This window comes from Puma concolor, chromosome B2 (genome assembly GCF_028749965.1).
Source record: "Puma concolor isolate L17-30 chromosome B2, mPumCon1.1.hap2, whole genome shotgun sequence".
NCBI lineage: Eukaryota > Metazoa > Chordata > Mammalia > Carnivora > Felidae > Puma > Puma concolor.
The window spans coordinates 120,769,712-120,786,324 of record NC_141671.1 but is presented as its reverse complement, the minus strand read 5'-3'; the positions used below and the strand labels follow the sequence as shown (position 1 = coordinate 120,786,324).

The 16,613-nt window shown below is 39.2% G+C and overlaps 1 protein-coding gene across 3 annotated transcripts in view; it reads right to left on the bottom strand.

The window, feature by feature from the left end:
• ENPP3 (ectonucleotide pyrophosphatase/phosphodiesterase 3) overlaps positions 1-16,613 on the bottom strand; it is a 92,726-nt gene that overhangs the window by 54,925 nt on the left and 21,188 nt on the right. For all 3 annotated transcript variants that reach the window (XM_086707861.1, XM_086707862.1, XM_086707860.1), the window contains 4 exons: positions 12,841-12,963; positions 10,967-11,092; positions 7,910-7,970; positions 6,096-6,193 (listed from right to left, as the gene is read on the bottom strand). In XM_086707861.1, the coding sequence (XP_086563987.1) occupies positions 6,096-6,193; positions 7,910-7,970; positions 10,967-11,092; positions 12,841-12,901 (346 nt within the window). In that variant the 5' untranslated portion in view covers positions 12,902-12,963. The remainder of the gene's footprint in view (positions 1-6,095; positions 6,194-7,909; positions 7,971-10,966; positions 11,093-12,840; positions 12,964-16,613) is intronic.

Here is a 16,613-nt window from a genome sequence, read left to right as displayed (position 1 = left end):
ATTTGTGGCAAGCCACCCAAAGTGGTTCTGATGTACCTAAGTTTGAGGCCTGCCCTAGGATTTGATTTCTAAGTATAATTAAAGATTAAAATAACCTTTTTTTTTCAGTCAATACTACCATAAGTCTCATACTTAACCAGAGAAAGACATTTATTATTTTTAAGAAGTCATACAATAAGAAAATAAAATGAGATCCAATTCGCTCATATAATTAAAAGAATTTAAGTGGGGGGGGGGGACATACAATAAACAGAAATATTAAAGTCAGTTTTTCTTTTCATTTCCTTCAAACATGGGTGATGTAATCAAATTCTTAAATGCCTAAAGCCATGGAGTATAAAATAAAACACAAACTAAGCTACCAGTAATGTAAAAACATGACATTAGTTGGGATGTCCCAAATAGGACACACCTGCAGACTATCCATGATTCATGCTACAATTTTGGATCACCTGCCTTTGAACAAGAGCTGTTGTAGAACAGCTCACAGAAAGCAAAATATTCTATAATTGTTTCTTCTAGAACTTAATAATCTAAATCATAAAAGAAGGAAGGATACACAAGAAACCAACAAGAGTAGATGCTTCTGCAGAGATAAAGCTAGAAAGATCTGGAAAGAGTTTTTTTGTTTGTTAGTTGGTTGTTGTTATTCTACTATATACATTTTAATATCATTTTTAAAAGTTTATCATTTGTGTATTTTACTCTTTAAAGAACTTTTTCAAAAAGGAAGTACCAACCCCCCCAAAAATCTGGAAACATAAATAGAATAAACATATATCCTTAGAAACTATAAACTTGGGGCACCTGGGTGGCTCAGTCGGTTGAGTGTCTGACTTCGGCTCAGGTCATGATCTCACAGCTCAGTGAGTTCCAGCCCCATGTTGGGCTCTGGTGCTGACAGCTCAGAGCCTGGAGCCTGCTTCAGATTCTATGTCTCCCTCTCTCTCCGCCCCTAACCCACTCTCATTCTGTCTCTGTCCCTCTCAAAAATAAATAAACATTAAAAAAATTAAAAAAAAAAAAGAAATTATAAACTCTAAGAAAGAGCAGAAAACTAAATGCGTAGTAGGTGAAACAGCTGACAGATACAGCAAAAACAGTACGAGGATGGAAGTGTATAGCAACAAACAGCTACATTAAAAAAGAAATTTTAGGGGCGCCTGGGTGGCGCAGTCGGTTAAGCGTCCAGCTTCAGCCAGGTCACGATCTCGCGGTCCGTGAGTTCGAGCCCCGCGTCAGGCTCTGGGCTGATGGCTCGGAGCCTGGAGCCTGTTTCCGATTCTGTGTCTCTCTCTCTCTCTGCCCCTCCCCCGTTCATGCTCTGTCTCTCTCTGTCCCAAAAAAAATAAATAAAAACGTTGAAAAAAAAAATTAAAAAAAAAAAAAAAAAAAAAGAAATTTTACATAAACAACCTAACTTTACAACTCAAAGAAGAAAAGGAACAAACTACATCCAAAGTTAGCTGAAGGAAGGAAACAATAAAGATTATAGCAGACATAAAGGAAACAAAGAGTAGAAAAATACTTGTAAAAATCAAGAAAATTAAAGTTGGTTTTTTGAAAAGATAAAATTAACAAACCTTTAGCTAGACTACACCTCCTCCAGAGAAAAGTCTAGGATTAGAAGGCTTTACTGATGAATTCTCTCAAGTATTTAAAGACAAATTAATGCACGGGGCTCCTAGGTAGCTGTCAGTTAAGGGTCCAATTTCAGCTCAGGTCATGATCTCATGGTTCGTGAGTTTGAGTCCTTCATCAGGCTCTCTGCTATCAGCATAGAGCCCACTTCGGATCCTGTCTCCCTCTCTCTCTGCTTTTCCCCCTCACGTGCTCTGTCTCTGTCTCTGTCTCTCTCAAAAATAAACATTCATATGAAACAAAGAAGAATCAATGGCGATCATTCTTAAACTCTTCCAAAAAACTGAAGAGAAGAAAACTGTCCCAAACTCATTTTATGAAGACAGCATTTATCCTGATACCAAAAGAAGACAAAGACACCACAAGAAAAGGAAACTACAGGACAATATCCCCGATGAACATAGATGAAAAAATCTTCAACAAAATACCAGGAAACTGGATTCAACAGTACATTAAAGGAATCACACACCATGACCAAGTGGGATTTATCCCTGTGATAAAAGATGGCTCAACATACGAAAATCAATTAATGTGATATACCACATTAATAAAATACAGGATAAAAATCACATGATCATCTAAACAGATGCAGAAAAAGCATCTGATAAAGTTCAATACTCTTTCATGATAAAGACTCTCAACATACTAGAAATGGAGGGAAATTACCTCAACATGGTAAAGGTCATGTATGGAAAGCCCACAACTAAGATTATACTCAACAATGAAAAACTGAGAGCTTTCGCAGTAAAATTAGGAACTAGGCAAGGACCCTTTCATATACCATAAACAATATCTAACTCAAAATGAACTAAAGACTCAAGAATATTACAAGAAAAGAGGAGGAGAGATTTGTGATATTGGTTTTAGTAATGATCTCATGAATATGACACCAAAAACACAAGCAACAAAAGCAAAAATAAACTAATGGGACTGCATCAAACTAACAAGCTTCTGCATAGCAAAGGAAACCATCGACAGAAACAACATATGGAATGGAAGAAAATACTTACAAACCATATATGTGGTAAGGAATTGACTTCTAAAATAGATAATAAATTCTTACAATTCAATAGAAAAAAACCTAATAACCCAATTAAAAAATAGGCTAAGGATTTGAATAGATACTTCTCTGAAGAAGACCTACAAATGACCAATACATACAAGATGATCAATGTCATTAAACATCAGGAAAATGCAAGTCAAAACCACAATGAGATATCACTGCACACCTGTTAGGATGGCTATTATCAGAAACACAAGGGGCGCCTGGGTGGCGCAGTCGGTTAAGCGTCCGACTTCAGCCAGGTCACGATCTCACGGTCCGTGAGTTCTCGCGGTCCGTGAGTTCAAGCCCCGCGTCAGGCTCTGGGCTGATGGCTCGGAGCCTGGAGCCTGTTTCCGATTCTGTGTCTCCCTCTCTCTCTGCCCCTCCCCCGTTCATGCTCTGTCTCTCTCTGTCCCAAAAATAAATAAAAAACGTTGAAAAAAAATTAAAAAAAAAAAAAAAGAAACACAAAAGACATGTGTTAGTGAGGGTGTGGAGAAAGTGCAACCCTTGTGCACTGACAGTGAGAATAAAAAACAGTTATACAACTATCATATGATCCAGCAATCCTACTTCTGGATATTTATCCAAAATAATTGAGATCAAGTTCTTGAAGAGATATTAACACTCCCATGTTCAATGCAATACTATTCACAATAACCAAGATGTGGAAACAACCTAAATGTCCATCAATAGATAAATGGATTTTTAAGTGGTGTATATATGCAGTGGAACTTGATTTGGCCTTAAAAAAATGAAACCATATAAATGAATCTTGAGGACATTAAATGAAATAAGCCTGTTACAGAAAGACAAATACAAATAATTCCACTTATATGAGATCTAAAAGAGTCAAGGTCTTAAAACAAAGAATAGAATGGTGATTTCCAGGCTCTGTGGGGAGGAAAAAAATGGAGAGTTGCTAATCAATGGGTATAAAATTTCATTTACGCAAGATGAATAAATTCTAGAGATCTGCTATACAACATTGGGCCTATAGATAACAATATTTCATTATACACTTAAAAGGCTGTTAAGTGGTTATATCTCCTAAGTATTTTTACCACAATAAAATTAAAAAGAAGAAAGAAAGAGGAAGAGGGGGAGGAGGAAGAGGCAGCAGACAGCAAACGGCACCTGCTGTGGAGAAGTTAAGAATTCTATTGTTTGTGAAAGTAAACTTTGCTAACTAACTCTGATCTTCAAAAATCTACAAATGTTGCCTGCCAGATACACCTGTTACTACTAGTCTTAATCAATCCCCAATTTCCTACCTAACTTTCCAGGAAGCCTGACTTGTGGTGCAAGTCGAATTACTTCCATCTCACCTGACAGTCTGCTGTTCTTGGGCCTGACCCTTTTTTTTCTGTCCCCACCCACACTAAGACAAGATAATGACCTTGTCCTCTCACTAGAGTTGAGTCTGAGTTCTTTTAAGTCACCAATATGACTCACTGGGCTGTGGTATTAGTTCATGCTCAGCTTCCCAGACCGCTGTCACCCAACTCAGGCAGCTTCTTGGGATACTGAAGATGGGGTTCTAGACTTCCTTAAAGTGATGTCTGTTGTCACACACCTCACCTCAAGCCTACTTTTCCCAGGAAGTCCTAATCCTAAATCTCATTCACATCTATTCTTAATCAGGCCTCCTGGAAACTAACAGCCCATTTTGCCTTGGTAGACCTAGTTAGTGATGTCTACACATTAAAGAATCAAATGTTGTCTGCAGGACTTAAAAAATACATATTAAACTTTAAAAAGGGAACATTCTCAATGGCCCAATGTTTCATTGGTGTCATTTCCAACCCTGAGCGGGATGAGCAAATCAAATAATTCCCCTTCAGAAGGGGTTCGGTTCAGCCTGGCTAGCTAAATTCCCTTTTGGATACAGAATTGGATATCCCGATTGTCAAGGAAAATTCAGATGAGGAAATACAAACTGGGAAGTGTTAATCAACTTTCCAGGCCAAAGTAACTCAGCAGTTAAATGACAAATCCTGAATTTGAAGCTAATTCAGTCAGAGCCCCAAACTCTCAATGTCTTTGCTGTAGTTCTGCCTCAGGGAATAAGAAAAAAGCTGAAGAGACAAAGTATCTTGTGTTTGTAGGGGGAAGCAGTTCATCTCTCTAGAGTCATGGAATTTTAGAGCTGGAATTAACAGTAGAATTCCATAAAGTTAATCCTCTCATTTTACAAATGAAGAAACGAAGACCCAGATGAGGTAATTGACTTACTCAGGCTCAAACAGCTCTTTTTTTTTTTTTTTTTTAATAAATTTTTTTTTTTCAACGTTTATTTATTTTTGGGACAGAGAGAGACAGAGCATGAACGGGGGAGGGGCAGAGAGAGAGGGAGACACAGAATCAGAAACAGGCTCCAGGCTCTGAGCCATCAGCCCAGAGCCTGACGCGGGGCTCGAACTCACGGACCGCGAGATCGTGACCTGGCTGAAGTCGGACGCCCAACCGACTGCGCCACTCAGGCGCCCCTCAAACAGCTCTTTTTTAATAATTTGGAGAAAAATAAAAACAGGATTCCAGTAAAATTGTGATAAACTTTGAGAACCTTAGAGGCAAAAGAAGGCCTAGTGGAAGGGGGAAGAAAGCAAGGAATTGTCAGGCAGTGAAGAATACAGACTCTGGAACCAACCCTCTGGTTCCAAACATGCTCTGATATACTTCTTGGCTCTGTATCCATAGGTACTTAATTTCTCCTTATTAATAACTTTATAAAACTGTATGAAGGCCAAGTGTCCTAAAAAGAAGCATCACATCCTGATAAAGATGATAACAGAAACAATAATTACAATCACAGCTTAAAACCATTCAGTGTGTACCACATTTACATTCTCACAGTATTTGCATCAGGTAGGAAGTGACCATTTTACAACTGGAGAGAAAGAGCGCCAATAGGTGAGATAAGTTTGCCCAAGGTCTCACAGCTAATAAGCGGTGAAGCCAGGTTCCAGGCAGTTTCATTCCAGAACCAGAGAGAGATACTAGACTTTTTGCCTTCTGGAGCGTATGATGTGCTGACTCTGCTCTGCCATTCAGACTCCTTCAGGATCATGTCCTTGCTGGTCATATTCTTGTTGCTAAGACCCAGAACCCAAGTCTGACAAACACGACTTTTGAGACATTATATGTGAACAGATTTCCATAGGATGAAGTTATATTCAAATACAAAACGAATCACAAGAAACAAACAAAAAGATGAGCATGCTTCAAAAAAGACGAGGAGCCAAAAGTATGAAACTAGGTATCCTGAGTGGTGAAGTCCTCAGGATCTCCAGAGGTCCTGGGAGAAGACAAACTACTAATATGGAAGGTCAGGAAGAAAGGTGCACATCTACAGGATAGCTAACTAGGTGTCCTCATCGTTTGTGTGCCTGTGGTTGTGGAGACTTACTCAGTTTATGAATATTAGGTAGGAGAGTATCCCAGGTCTGCAAATATTCAGCTCTAAATCCATCCATGGAAAACAAAATAACTGGTGGCAATTCAAATCTGAAAGTGGAAAACAGAATTAGTACATGTTTTTATTGTAAAAGAAAAACAAAAACAAAGACGTCTGTACTACTTACAATTCTCTAAATTAGAAAATCCTTAGAAAGCACATTAAGACAATTATCATGTTTTTTTTCTTTCCCTTTTTAAAGATTTATTTTTTGATGTTATTTATTTTGAGAAAGAGAGAGAGCATGAGTGGAGGAGGGATGGAAAGAGAGGGAGAGAGAGAAAATCCTAAGCAGGATCTGCACTGATGATGATGTTGACTTAATTCTCAAATGAAATCTTCTGAACTTGGCATTATTATTGTTATTATTATTATTACTACTACTACTTTAAATTTTTTAATGTTTATTTTTTGAAAGAGACAGAGAGAGAGAGAGAGAGAGACAGAGGCAGAGACAGAGACGGAACGCGAGTGAGGGAGGGAGACAGAGAATCCCAAGCAGGCTCCAGGCTCTGAGCTGTCAGCACACAGCCTGATGCAGGGCTCAAACCCACAAACTGTGAGATCATGACCTGAGCCAAAGTTGGACGCTTAACTGACTGAGTCACTCAGGCGCCCCTCTACTACAATTTTATAGATGAAGTTCAGAGAAGTGACCCGTGCAGAGTCTCAGGGGCAAGACCAGGAGTCAAACTCAAGTATCCTTTTTATTCTAAATTCTTGGCTCTTCCTCCTGGATGCTGCTGAACTGGGCAACTGGATCTGAGGACTGGGGTAAACCAAAGTGGCATGGTACAAAAACAGACATTATCCACACACGTTTTTTTTTTTTTATATAAAATAATGCTATCTAAAAATGACTGCACTAACACTTCCTATACCAGGTATTCCTTTTTTCTTCTACCTCATCATCTTCCTCCCACTGCTTGGGCCAGAATGAAGTAGGGGACGGGCATAAGGGGCCACTGGAGAAGAAATCCATCCTCACTGGGACATGATGTGGGCATGTTTCCAGGATTGGGAAAAGTCCAGTAGCAGCCACCACAAACGTGTGGAGGAGATGCATAGGAGGGGTCAGCGAGGGGTTCTACCTCACATGTTCATCACGCATGTACACGTAACGAGTCCTCCTCATCCTTCAAGGCCTACCTTTCCTTGGGCAAACTTCTTCCCCTTCCCTCAGTAAGTATAAATTCGAGGTACCGGGATGTGAATAGAGAAGAGTTCTGGCTGGAGTAATTCAGATCTAAATTTCAGTCCTGATCATAGGACCTTGGGGATGTCAGTATGTAATAGCTCAACAAATCTTTTTAAGTCATTGTTGTAAGACATGAATCTAAAAAAATTAATTTACTCTTTTTTTTTTTTAATTTTTTTTTCAACCTTTATTTATTTTTGGGACAGAGAGAGACAGAGCATGAACGGGGGAGGGGCAGAGAGAGAGGGAGACACAGAATCGGAAACAGGCTCCAGGCTCTGAGCCATCAGCCCAGAGCCTGACGCGGGGCTCGAACTCACGGACTGCGAGATCGTGACCTGGCTGAAGTCGGACGCTTAACCGACTGCGCCACCCAGGCGCCCCTAAAAAAATTAATTTAAAAATGCTTTGTAGACAAAACTCTGAGTTTGAAGTCAGAAGAATCCTCATCGTTTCTTAACTTTATTGTTTTGAAATATAAATATAGTGGAGGAAATTCCACCCTGTGTCTCAACTACATTCCATGTGCCATCTGTCAAAGGAGAATAAAAACTGCCCTTATTCTCACCCTTCTGGACACTGAGACGGCTGGGCTGTGCCACACTCTTCCTTCACCCATGGGGTTTCTCCTAAAAAAATGTAAGATCAAAATCTTTAGACAACTACACCATAAAAAAAAGAACAAATGTTCAATGACCTTGATCTTTCCAAAGTACTTAGTTCATGTTATTCCAATGACTTAAATCTACCAGAACATGTTAAGTGTTATTCCACATGGTGAAAAGGTCAGTGCGTCCAGATATTTGCACAGATGGAATATCAAGAAGCTCATCTTTACCAAGAAAAACAAAGGAGATTCATTTAACTGGAAAGGGACAATTAGAAAAAATGAGTTTAACAAATACAGATATACCATCTAAAGAAAGGAGGAAAGAAATCATGGTGGGGGGTGGGGGGTGGGGGGTGGGGGGTGGGCAGAAGCAGCCAATGAGAATAATTGATATCAACTGGGAAAACCTGAACAAAGATCTTAACTAAAAAAATTTGACTTCATAAATGTTTCTGTTTATAGAACATTCCAGCTGATTAATGAAGTAGAAATGATAGAGCATAAATGTCATCACTTGCACTCCTTGATGGATATACGCAATGATCATCAATGGCTAACATCCCAGAAAAGGTGACAAGCAGTCAAGATGTGCCTCTTGATGGAAGTAATACCACCATCTACGGAGTATACTTGCAAAATAAAAAAATAAATAAATAGCACCTGAATCTGAACAGTCGTCTGATTCTGATTGCAACTACCAATTTTCAGGAAATGAGATGACAAACTGCTTAAGTTACAGGGGATGCAGTCTACAAAGCTCAGACTGGAAAACTGTAGAACAAATGGCCCTTTTACTCCAACATGTAAATTGCAAGGGGAAAAAAAGAAAGAGAACCTACTTTTAAAGGACTTGAAATACATCAGCCACTTGTAATGTATGGAATCTATTTGGATCCTACTTCAGACAATCTTTTTAAAAAATGTTATGAAACAAGCAGAAAAATCAGAACAGTGGATATTTGATGACAACAAACAACAATTGATATTTTTAGATCTATTAATGGTATTATAATTTTGTTAAATACTTACATTTTTTAGATATGTCCTAAAAATATTTACAGATGAATATTAACTCTAGGATTTACTTAGAAATAATCTAAAATTTAGGGAGAAAAGCTGGGGTGAATAAAATTACATTTTTTTTAAGAAAAACAAAATCCAAAACTTGAAGATAAGCAAAAGGAGGACTGATCACCAAACTTCATTTTAATGTCATTCTGGGAATTATCTAAAATGGACGTTATCTAATCAAATGGATTGATTATCTAATTACCTAGGAATGTATACCTTTATTTAGCTTATTCTTTACCATTTATTTTACCTCACAGTAACAATAGCAGTTAATTGGTAGAAAAGTGATAGCAACACAACTGATTCTTGTCTGATAGCAAAGAAATTTTCCTGTAGAAATGCAAATCATTTCTATCCCGCCAAAAGTTACAGTACTTTTTACCTCATTCTAACATTCTTTCCATACTATATATACTTAGTCTCTTTCATTCTCTTTAAGCCAACTGAACATTCCAGTTGGTTATCTCATGAATGAGCTAATTACTCTTTGACATGTTCACGTTACATTTATATGAGAGTTGTGTTTTTATCTTTTGAAAATTATACTTTGTCAAGATGAGACAAGACTGGCCATTAGTTTGATAATTGCTGGGGCTAGGTGCTGGACCATACTATTCTCTTCTGTACATGTGTTAGAAGTTTATCATAAAATCTTTAAAATTCTAAATTTAAAATGTAAGAGTAACTGGCTGGTTTCTTCCAAAATTATTCAAATGCCTTCAAGCTACTGCTTAAAGATTTAATTTTGGCAAAAATCATGTATCCTCTTTAAACAAAATGTTGAATCCTTACAGTAAGAACACATTTACATTTATTTTGAAAAATAAGCTGAAATGATGAAATTAACTCCATCAAAGTGCCCAGTTAGTGGTGGTAGTAAACTTCTACACTGCTAAACAATTATTTTTGTATCTATTAAGTTTGAACAATATTGTGTAAGGAATTCAGCAGGAAATTTTACCATATGACCTGAGGATCAGTCTTGAGATAAAAAGTTAAAAGTTATATATTTGGGGTAAAAGCTGGGAAAATATAGAGGTCAGAGGCAGTGTGGTCAGTGAACTTATAGAAATAAGCAATCAAGAAATTATGCTTGCCCTCGTGAATGTAGCAGAATTTTTAATGATACAATACTAAATGTCAAGCAATAATTATTTGAAAAAGAAGTTACCATTTTAGGCTTTTATTTTTCTTTTTTGATAGCTCTTTTTAGTTGGTTTTCAATTACATTTTGTAATAAAAACTGATTCATCCATTAGTGCAAAACCTATTTTCTACTAAGAGATGACAGTTAATGTTTCTTCTATAACATCTTCCTCCTATTCCTCTTATTGGGTGTGGCATTATGAAAAAAAGGTTGATAGCTTGAAGCAATTTTGTTGCTGTGTGTTTATGCTAATTTTTCATAAATTTCATTAGGTGTTCAGAGGGATTAGTAATTAAAAAAAAAATCTACAGTATCTCACTTAGAGCTGGAATCAGGAGTTGAACCTGTATCCTAATCTTGGCTCTGCATTAACTCTCTCACGGTCCTTAATCAGTAATTTAACCAGTCAGGACACAGCTGTTTCAACAGTAACATTGGTTTAACAGACTGATACACAAGCCAGGTAATCTCTTTCCTCATGTTTTAACTTTAGGATCTGCCATCTGGTGTCTCAAACCACAAGTATTTCTATCATAGTCATTGGACTAGAGAAACCTTGCCTTACCAAGAAATACAGAACTTTCATCTTTCTCTTCTTTTCTGTAGTCCCTATGTTATGAGCTACCTCTCTCTACAGCACACAAGCCGCATTTCTTCCTGCGGTAAACACACTGACCATTTCTTCTACGTGGAGTAGCTCAAGATTCTCTGACTCGTTTTCGTTTATGCAGCCTAGACCAGTCAGCTCTGGGGTCACTGAACCCGCGGAGGCAAATGGTTCAATCTCCTCTGCTTACCTTGACAGACACTGTTATAGTCAGCACAGCAGTCTTTCCTCTGCAGACAATCATCTGAACAAGAGCAGAGGCTGGAATCTAGTCTGGTCTCCCCACAACGAAATCTATTGCATGTCCATATTCGAGCTGTAAAATCACACAGTTTGGTTGCCAGCATTTAACTTCTTGTAAGTATCCAATATCAAACATGAATTCCATGCGTTTATCCCTGTATTACTGGGCAGTCGAAGTCTTGGCTTATCGCACTAATAAATGAGAATATGTAAGACAAACAAGGGGCTATCCACCGCTTTTCTTCATTTGGCACGGGTGCAGTCTTTCAAGCAGCAGCTCTGATCCACCTAGCAGGTACACCTCTGAGTTTGGAGAAACTCTGAACACTGGCTCTGTCCCCACCCAAAAGTAGGAGTTCCCAACAGCGATGAACCATTATGCCTGAGTGATTGTTGCCACCCAAGAGCAGTTTTGTCTAAGGACAGGCAGCAAGGAAGAGGCAGTGACAACAGAAGTAGCAGGAACACGGTCAGGTGGGTAAGGATGTAGGGAGGTCAGGGCACCTCGCAGCTGAGGGTGACAGAACTGGTGGATGAGCCTCCGCCATGCCCTTGCTGTTCTCCCAGGCTGTGTGCTCAGTTATGACATCAGTGTAAATAAACATCTGTGCTAAAAATAGCAAGAGGCTGCACCGCCGTTGTTTCCTAGTGCCACCTGCCAGGAGTCAGTGTCTAAAATCAACATCAGCCCTGTGCGGAGACAAATGCATTGAACAGGTAACTGCTGTGTGCTTCCATTGTGCACAAAGTTCTTCATTGCCCTTCACTTATTATTTACTTAGAAAATACTGGGAAAGATTTAGTAAAGGGAATACACATCTTATCTACAGTACGTTATCCCTTCCCTCTTGTCCTTTTCAGAAAGCGTAATGTAAGGAGTTCTGTTATTCTAGTGTTACTCTCCTTGAATCACTAGCCACCCCCGTACACACATGCCGTCGCTGGTTTCTTAAAAAATTAAACATTGTGAATGGTCTCTTCTCCCCAGAGAATAGTGTTTTTCAAGTTGCGTTCTGTGGAGCACTGGCATCAGAATCACCAAGAATCACCAGCTTTCCAAGTGAATCTTATGCATCCTAAAATCTGAGAGCCACTGCCAATGAAACTAAATAAGATGATTAACTTGACTCATAGTGAAACTCCATTGTGACATCTGTACTCCATGCAACATACACAGCATCTTGTCTGCTAGAGACTAGTACTCCTCAACCTCAATCAAATCAAGTGTGGACTCTATGTTTAGTACTGTAAAGGGGGGAATGGTAATCATAGATCCCATACACAAGATGTTATGAGTTAAATAATGTCCCCACAAAATGTTGGAGTCCTAGCCCCCAATGTCATGAATGTGACCTTGCTTAGAAAAAGATCTCTGTAGACAGTCAAGTTAAAATGAGGTCCTTAGTGTGGGCCCTATCCAGTGCGACTGGTATTTTTATAAAAAGGGGAAAGTTGGACATGAACTCACACACACAAGGAAGACTGTGAAGACACAAGAGAACTCTCCGTGAAGACGGAGGCAGAGTTTGGGGTTACACTATCACAAACCAACAACTGCCAGTGACTGCCAGCAACCCACCAGCTAGGAGAGGGGCAAGGGACAGATTCTCCCTCATAGCCCTTAGAAAGAACCAACCTTCAAAACAGCTATATCCTGGCTTTCTAGCCTCTGGGACTGTGAGAAAATGAATTTCTGTGGGTTAAGTCTCCCCCTCCCCAGTTTCTGTGTTATGGCAGCCCTAGAAAACTAATACACATCGGACGTGCATTCGTGAAAGCACAACCAACATGTTACAATGAACTTATCCTCAGAGTCCATACTTGATTTCACACAGGTGTCTTCAAAATCCCAGCAACAGTCACCCCGCTGTTTACATTCCATATCACACCGGCAGCTCTCCAGTCCTCTGAATGAAGAATCAAAGCATTTCTTCCTGCAACTTCCTGCAGAGTGGAGGAAATGAGAAAACCAGTGCTTAGGAGTTATCTGGTATCTCAGAGCTGGATGAAGCACACAGAAGAGGTACCTAGTGCAGACCTGTGACCTCTGTAGGTCAAACAGGTATTTTGTTATTGCGCTGTATGATTCATCAGTGCAAAGTGATAAATAATAAGCAATTTTTCCCTAGGACTCCACAGAGGTCCCAGACTCAGAAATACCAGGCACCATTAGGTGAAGGTAGGGGGGACAGGCAGAGGCTAAATGTAGTGGAATTGGGTGAAAGTCTGGAGCCAGAACAGCAACTATCCACCCCACTCTGTCTTCACATTGAAGGCTCATAATCTGGAGAAATTTAGGAAAAGTAGCTTTCCTCACAGAGGCAGACACAGAGGATAGCTACGAGGAGAAAAGAGGAACACGCCATATACACAAACGTGAACAGATGGTTACCAGACATTTGAGGATAGCAAGATAATATCCAACATAAAAACATAGACCAAAACAAAATAAGAAGAAAAAGAAAGAAAGAAAGAAAGAAAGAAAGAAAGAGAGAAACAAAGAAAAGGAAAAAAGAAAAGCTTGATTGAAAAGGAAACAATGCAAGGAACGGAAGAGTTAAACACAAATATACACACACACAGCTAATGGTGAGATCCTGTGAAGAGACAACATTGTATCCATGAAATAAGAAAGAAAGCTATAATTTAAAAAAGAGAAATAACATCCTGGGAATAAAAACATGAGAGATAAAAACATAGGAGCGGTAATGAAAAATTCAGTAGAGGGGTTGTGGTAGGCAGAATCATGGTTCCCAACATGATTTGTTCCCCTAATCCCCAAGACTGAATATGCTATGCTGTTTTACACAGCAAAGAGACATTGCAGATGTAATTAAGGCTATTACTTAGTTGACCTTAAAACAGGAATGTGGTACCTAAAAGTGAAAACAAAGAAAGTGGAGATGATATGATTAAAGAATTCACATTATAAAATTCACCAGAACTGAAAAGCTTAAATTAGTACATCAACATTTCGCAGGGCAAAACTCACACCAAGAGGTCAACAGGAATAAAGTGATCTTGAAAGCTCACGGAGAAAAATCATAAGCAATCTGTAAAAGATCACAAGTCAGAATGGTATCAAATTTCTTAAAAGCAATACTGGAACCTAGAAGATAGGAAAGCAATGCCTTCATTTTTTTTAAAGGAAAATTATGTTCATCTCAGAATTCAGTATCTAGCCAAACCATTAAGTGTTAAGTTAGGGTGATGAAGATATCTTTATATAGGTAAGAACTCAAGTTAAATCTCATATGCATCCTATTTTAGGAAACTACTAAAGATGTTCTTTAGCAAAATGAGGAGGTAACACAAAGAGATCCAAAAACTATGAGATCCAACACAATGGAGAGTCTAGGGAAATAACAACCATAGGTATATGAGAGCAAACAAAGAGAGCAAACTAAGAGAGCAAACAACACAGATCAGAGCAGCAGGACAGAGGAACAAAAATTAAAATAAAAGGTATCACTCTATACCTAACTTTACACTGCCAAAAATGAGAGAGCCAGAGAATGCCAAGAGTTGGTGGGGATACATGGTAAAGACAGAGTAGGCTGTAGCAGCCATTCTAGGAAGCAATCTGGGGCTACTCAACTGAGTTAAAATACAAACCCTAATTATGAGGGAGCTTGGGGCAAGCTGAAGGCAAAATATAGGTTGGTACACACACACACACCCAGGTGGAATATGTGTGATATTCCTCGGACACTCCTGGCTACCCAAGAACAAAGGAAAGGGGTTTAAGTGCTTGCCATGGTAATACGGGAAACTAAAGCAAATGAAAAATTAAATTCCCTTACTGCCTACAGCCCATTGACAAGTCCTTGAGACAGGCAGAGTGACCTCCCTCTAGGAGCTCAGCTGCTGGATAACGCTTTGCTAGGGGCAAAAAGGAATCTCGGCATAACGTTATCCCAACCTTGAGGATCCCGTAAGTCTGCTTCCTTTATCCCAACTGCCCCAAGATATATGCTGGCAATCATACTCCAAGCTTATGGCCCCTCGATATACATCTAAAGGGTCTCATGACTGAGGTTTTATTAAATGGTAATAAATGGCATTTCCCTAGTAACAGCTAGCCCCTCAAGGTCCTGGAAACCCTGCTTCCAAAATTCCTTAGAGACTTACTCTATCCTTGACCCTCTCCCAATATGAGGGTATGTAATGAGTTACTGGTCAGGACCCCAGTGAAGTTCTTCCTGCCCATGGGTCCTATCCCCATGCTTTAATAAAATCACGTTTTTGCACCAAAGACATCTTCAAGAATTCTTTCTTGGCCATCAGCTCCAGACCCCACAAACCCTCCATCACCCCAAAATTTCATCACTGAGACCCAGGAATACTATCCCTGGTAGATGATGAAGCAATCTCACACAAGTCCATAAGGAACCTGCAGGATATATGTGGTGTAAAGGAACTAAAGTCAGTCAGGCACTGGGGGGAGGGCATAGGTTAAATAGTACATTAGATACATGCTAAAGAGTAGTAAGTAGTAAGTAGATAGATGCATAAGAATAGATGCATGATAACAATGTAGATCGATCTTAAGAAACATTCAGTGAAAAAGTAACCAAAAAAGTGTTATACCATTTATATAAAAGGCCTTTACATTTTTATATTCACTCACCTGCTTTGAAACATTTTCTGCACATGGTTTCTAGGAAACAACAATCACCTGGCTTTCCTCCCACATTCCTGACAAATTCTTCCTAGGCTTCATCTGTGGGTTTTTTCCCCCACCACATGTTCCCAATTCTGTAAGGTTAGTGTGTTCCAGTCACATTGCTTTAAGTCCCACATATGATGCTGATAACCGCCTCACTGTATGTCCATCTAGAACTTCCCTTCAAAAGACAGCCTCATATATCCAACTGCCTTCGTGGTTTTTCCTCTTGGACATCTAGTAGATATTTCAAATTTAACATGTCCAAAAACGAGCTCCCGATTATTCTCCCCAAACCAGCTTCTTCTACAGTGTTTCCCATCTCAGTTAGGGAATTTCTGTATTTCCAGCTGTTCCTATCAAAAATCTTGAGGTCATTCTTCTCTCTTTCTCTGTATCCATTCTGTCAATAAAATCTATCTACCACTTCAAAGATATCCAGGACCTAAACATGTCTCACCAGTTACAATCACTGCTGTAGTTCAAGACATAAAACTTGTATGGATTATGGCAATAATTTCCCAATTGGTGTTCCCCACGTCTCCTCGTTTCACTCTGCCATTTATTCAAACACAGTAGCCTGAATGAGTGTACCAAAAGCAAACCACAGCATGTCATTTCTTTGCTCCAATCACTTCCCAGCACTCTCAGAATGAAAGCCTGTGGCCATATTCAATCTATCAGCCTCACTGATTTGGCTTCTCTTCAGTCCTTTGGTCCATCTCATTTTATGACCAACCTCCTTCTTGTCCTCTTAGTTCGAACTCACTGATCTTGTTACTTGTTAAATTAACTTGCCAGGCAAGCTCCTGCCTTAAGCCTTTGCACTTGTTTTTTTTCCTCTTGCCTGGAATGTCCCTCCACAAATATCCCTGTTTCTCCCTTACTTCTTCAGCTCTTTACAAAAGTTATTTCACATACACCCCCA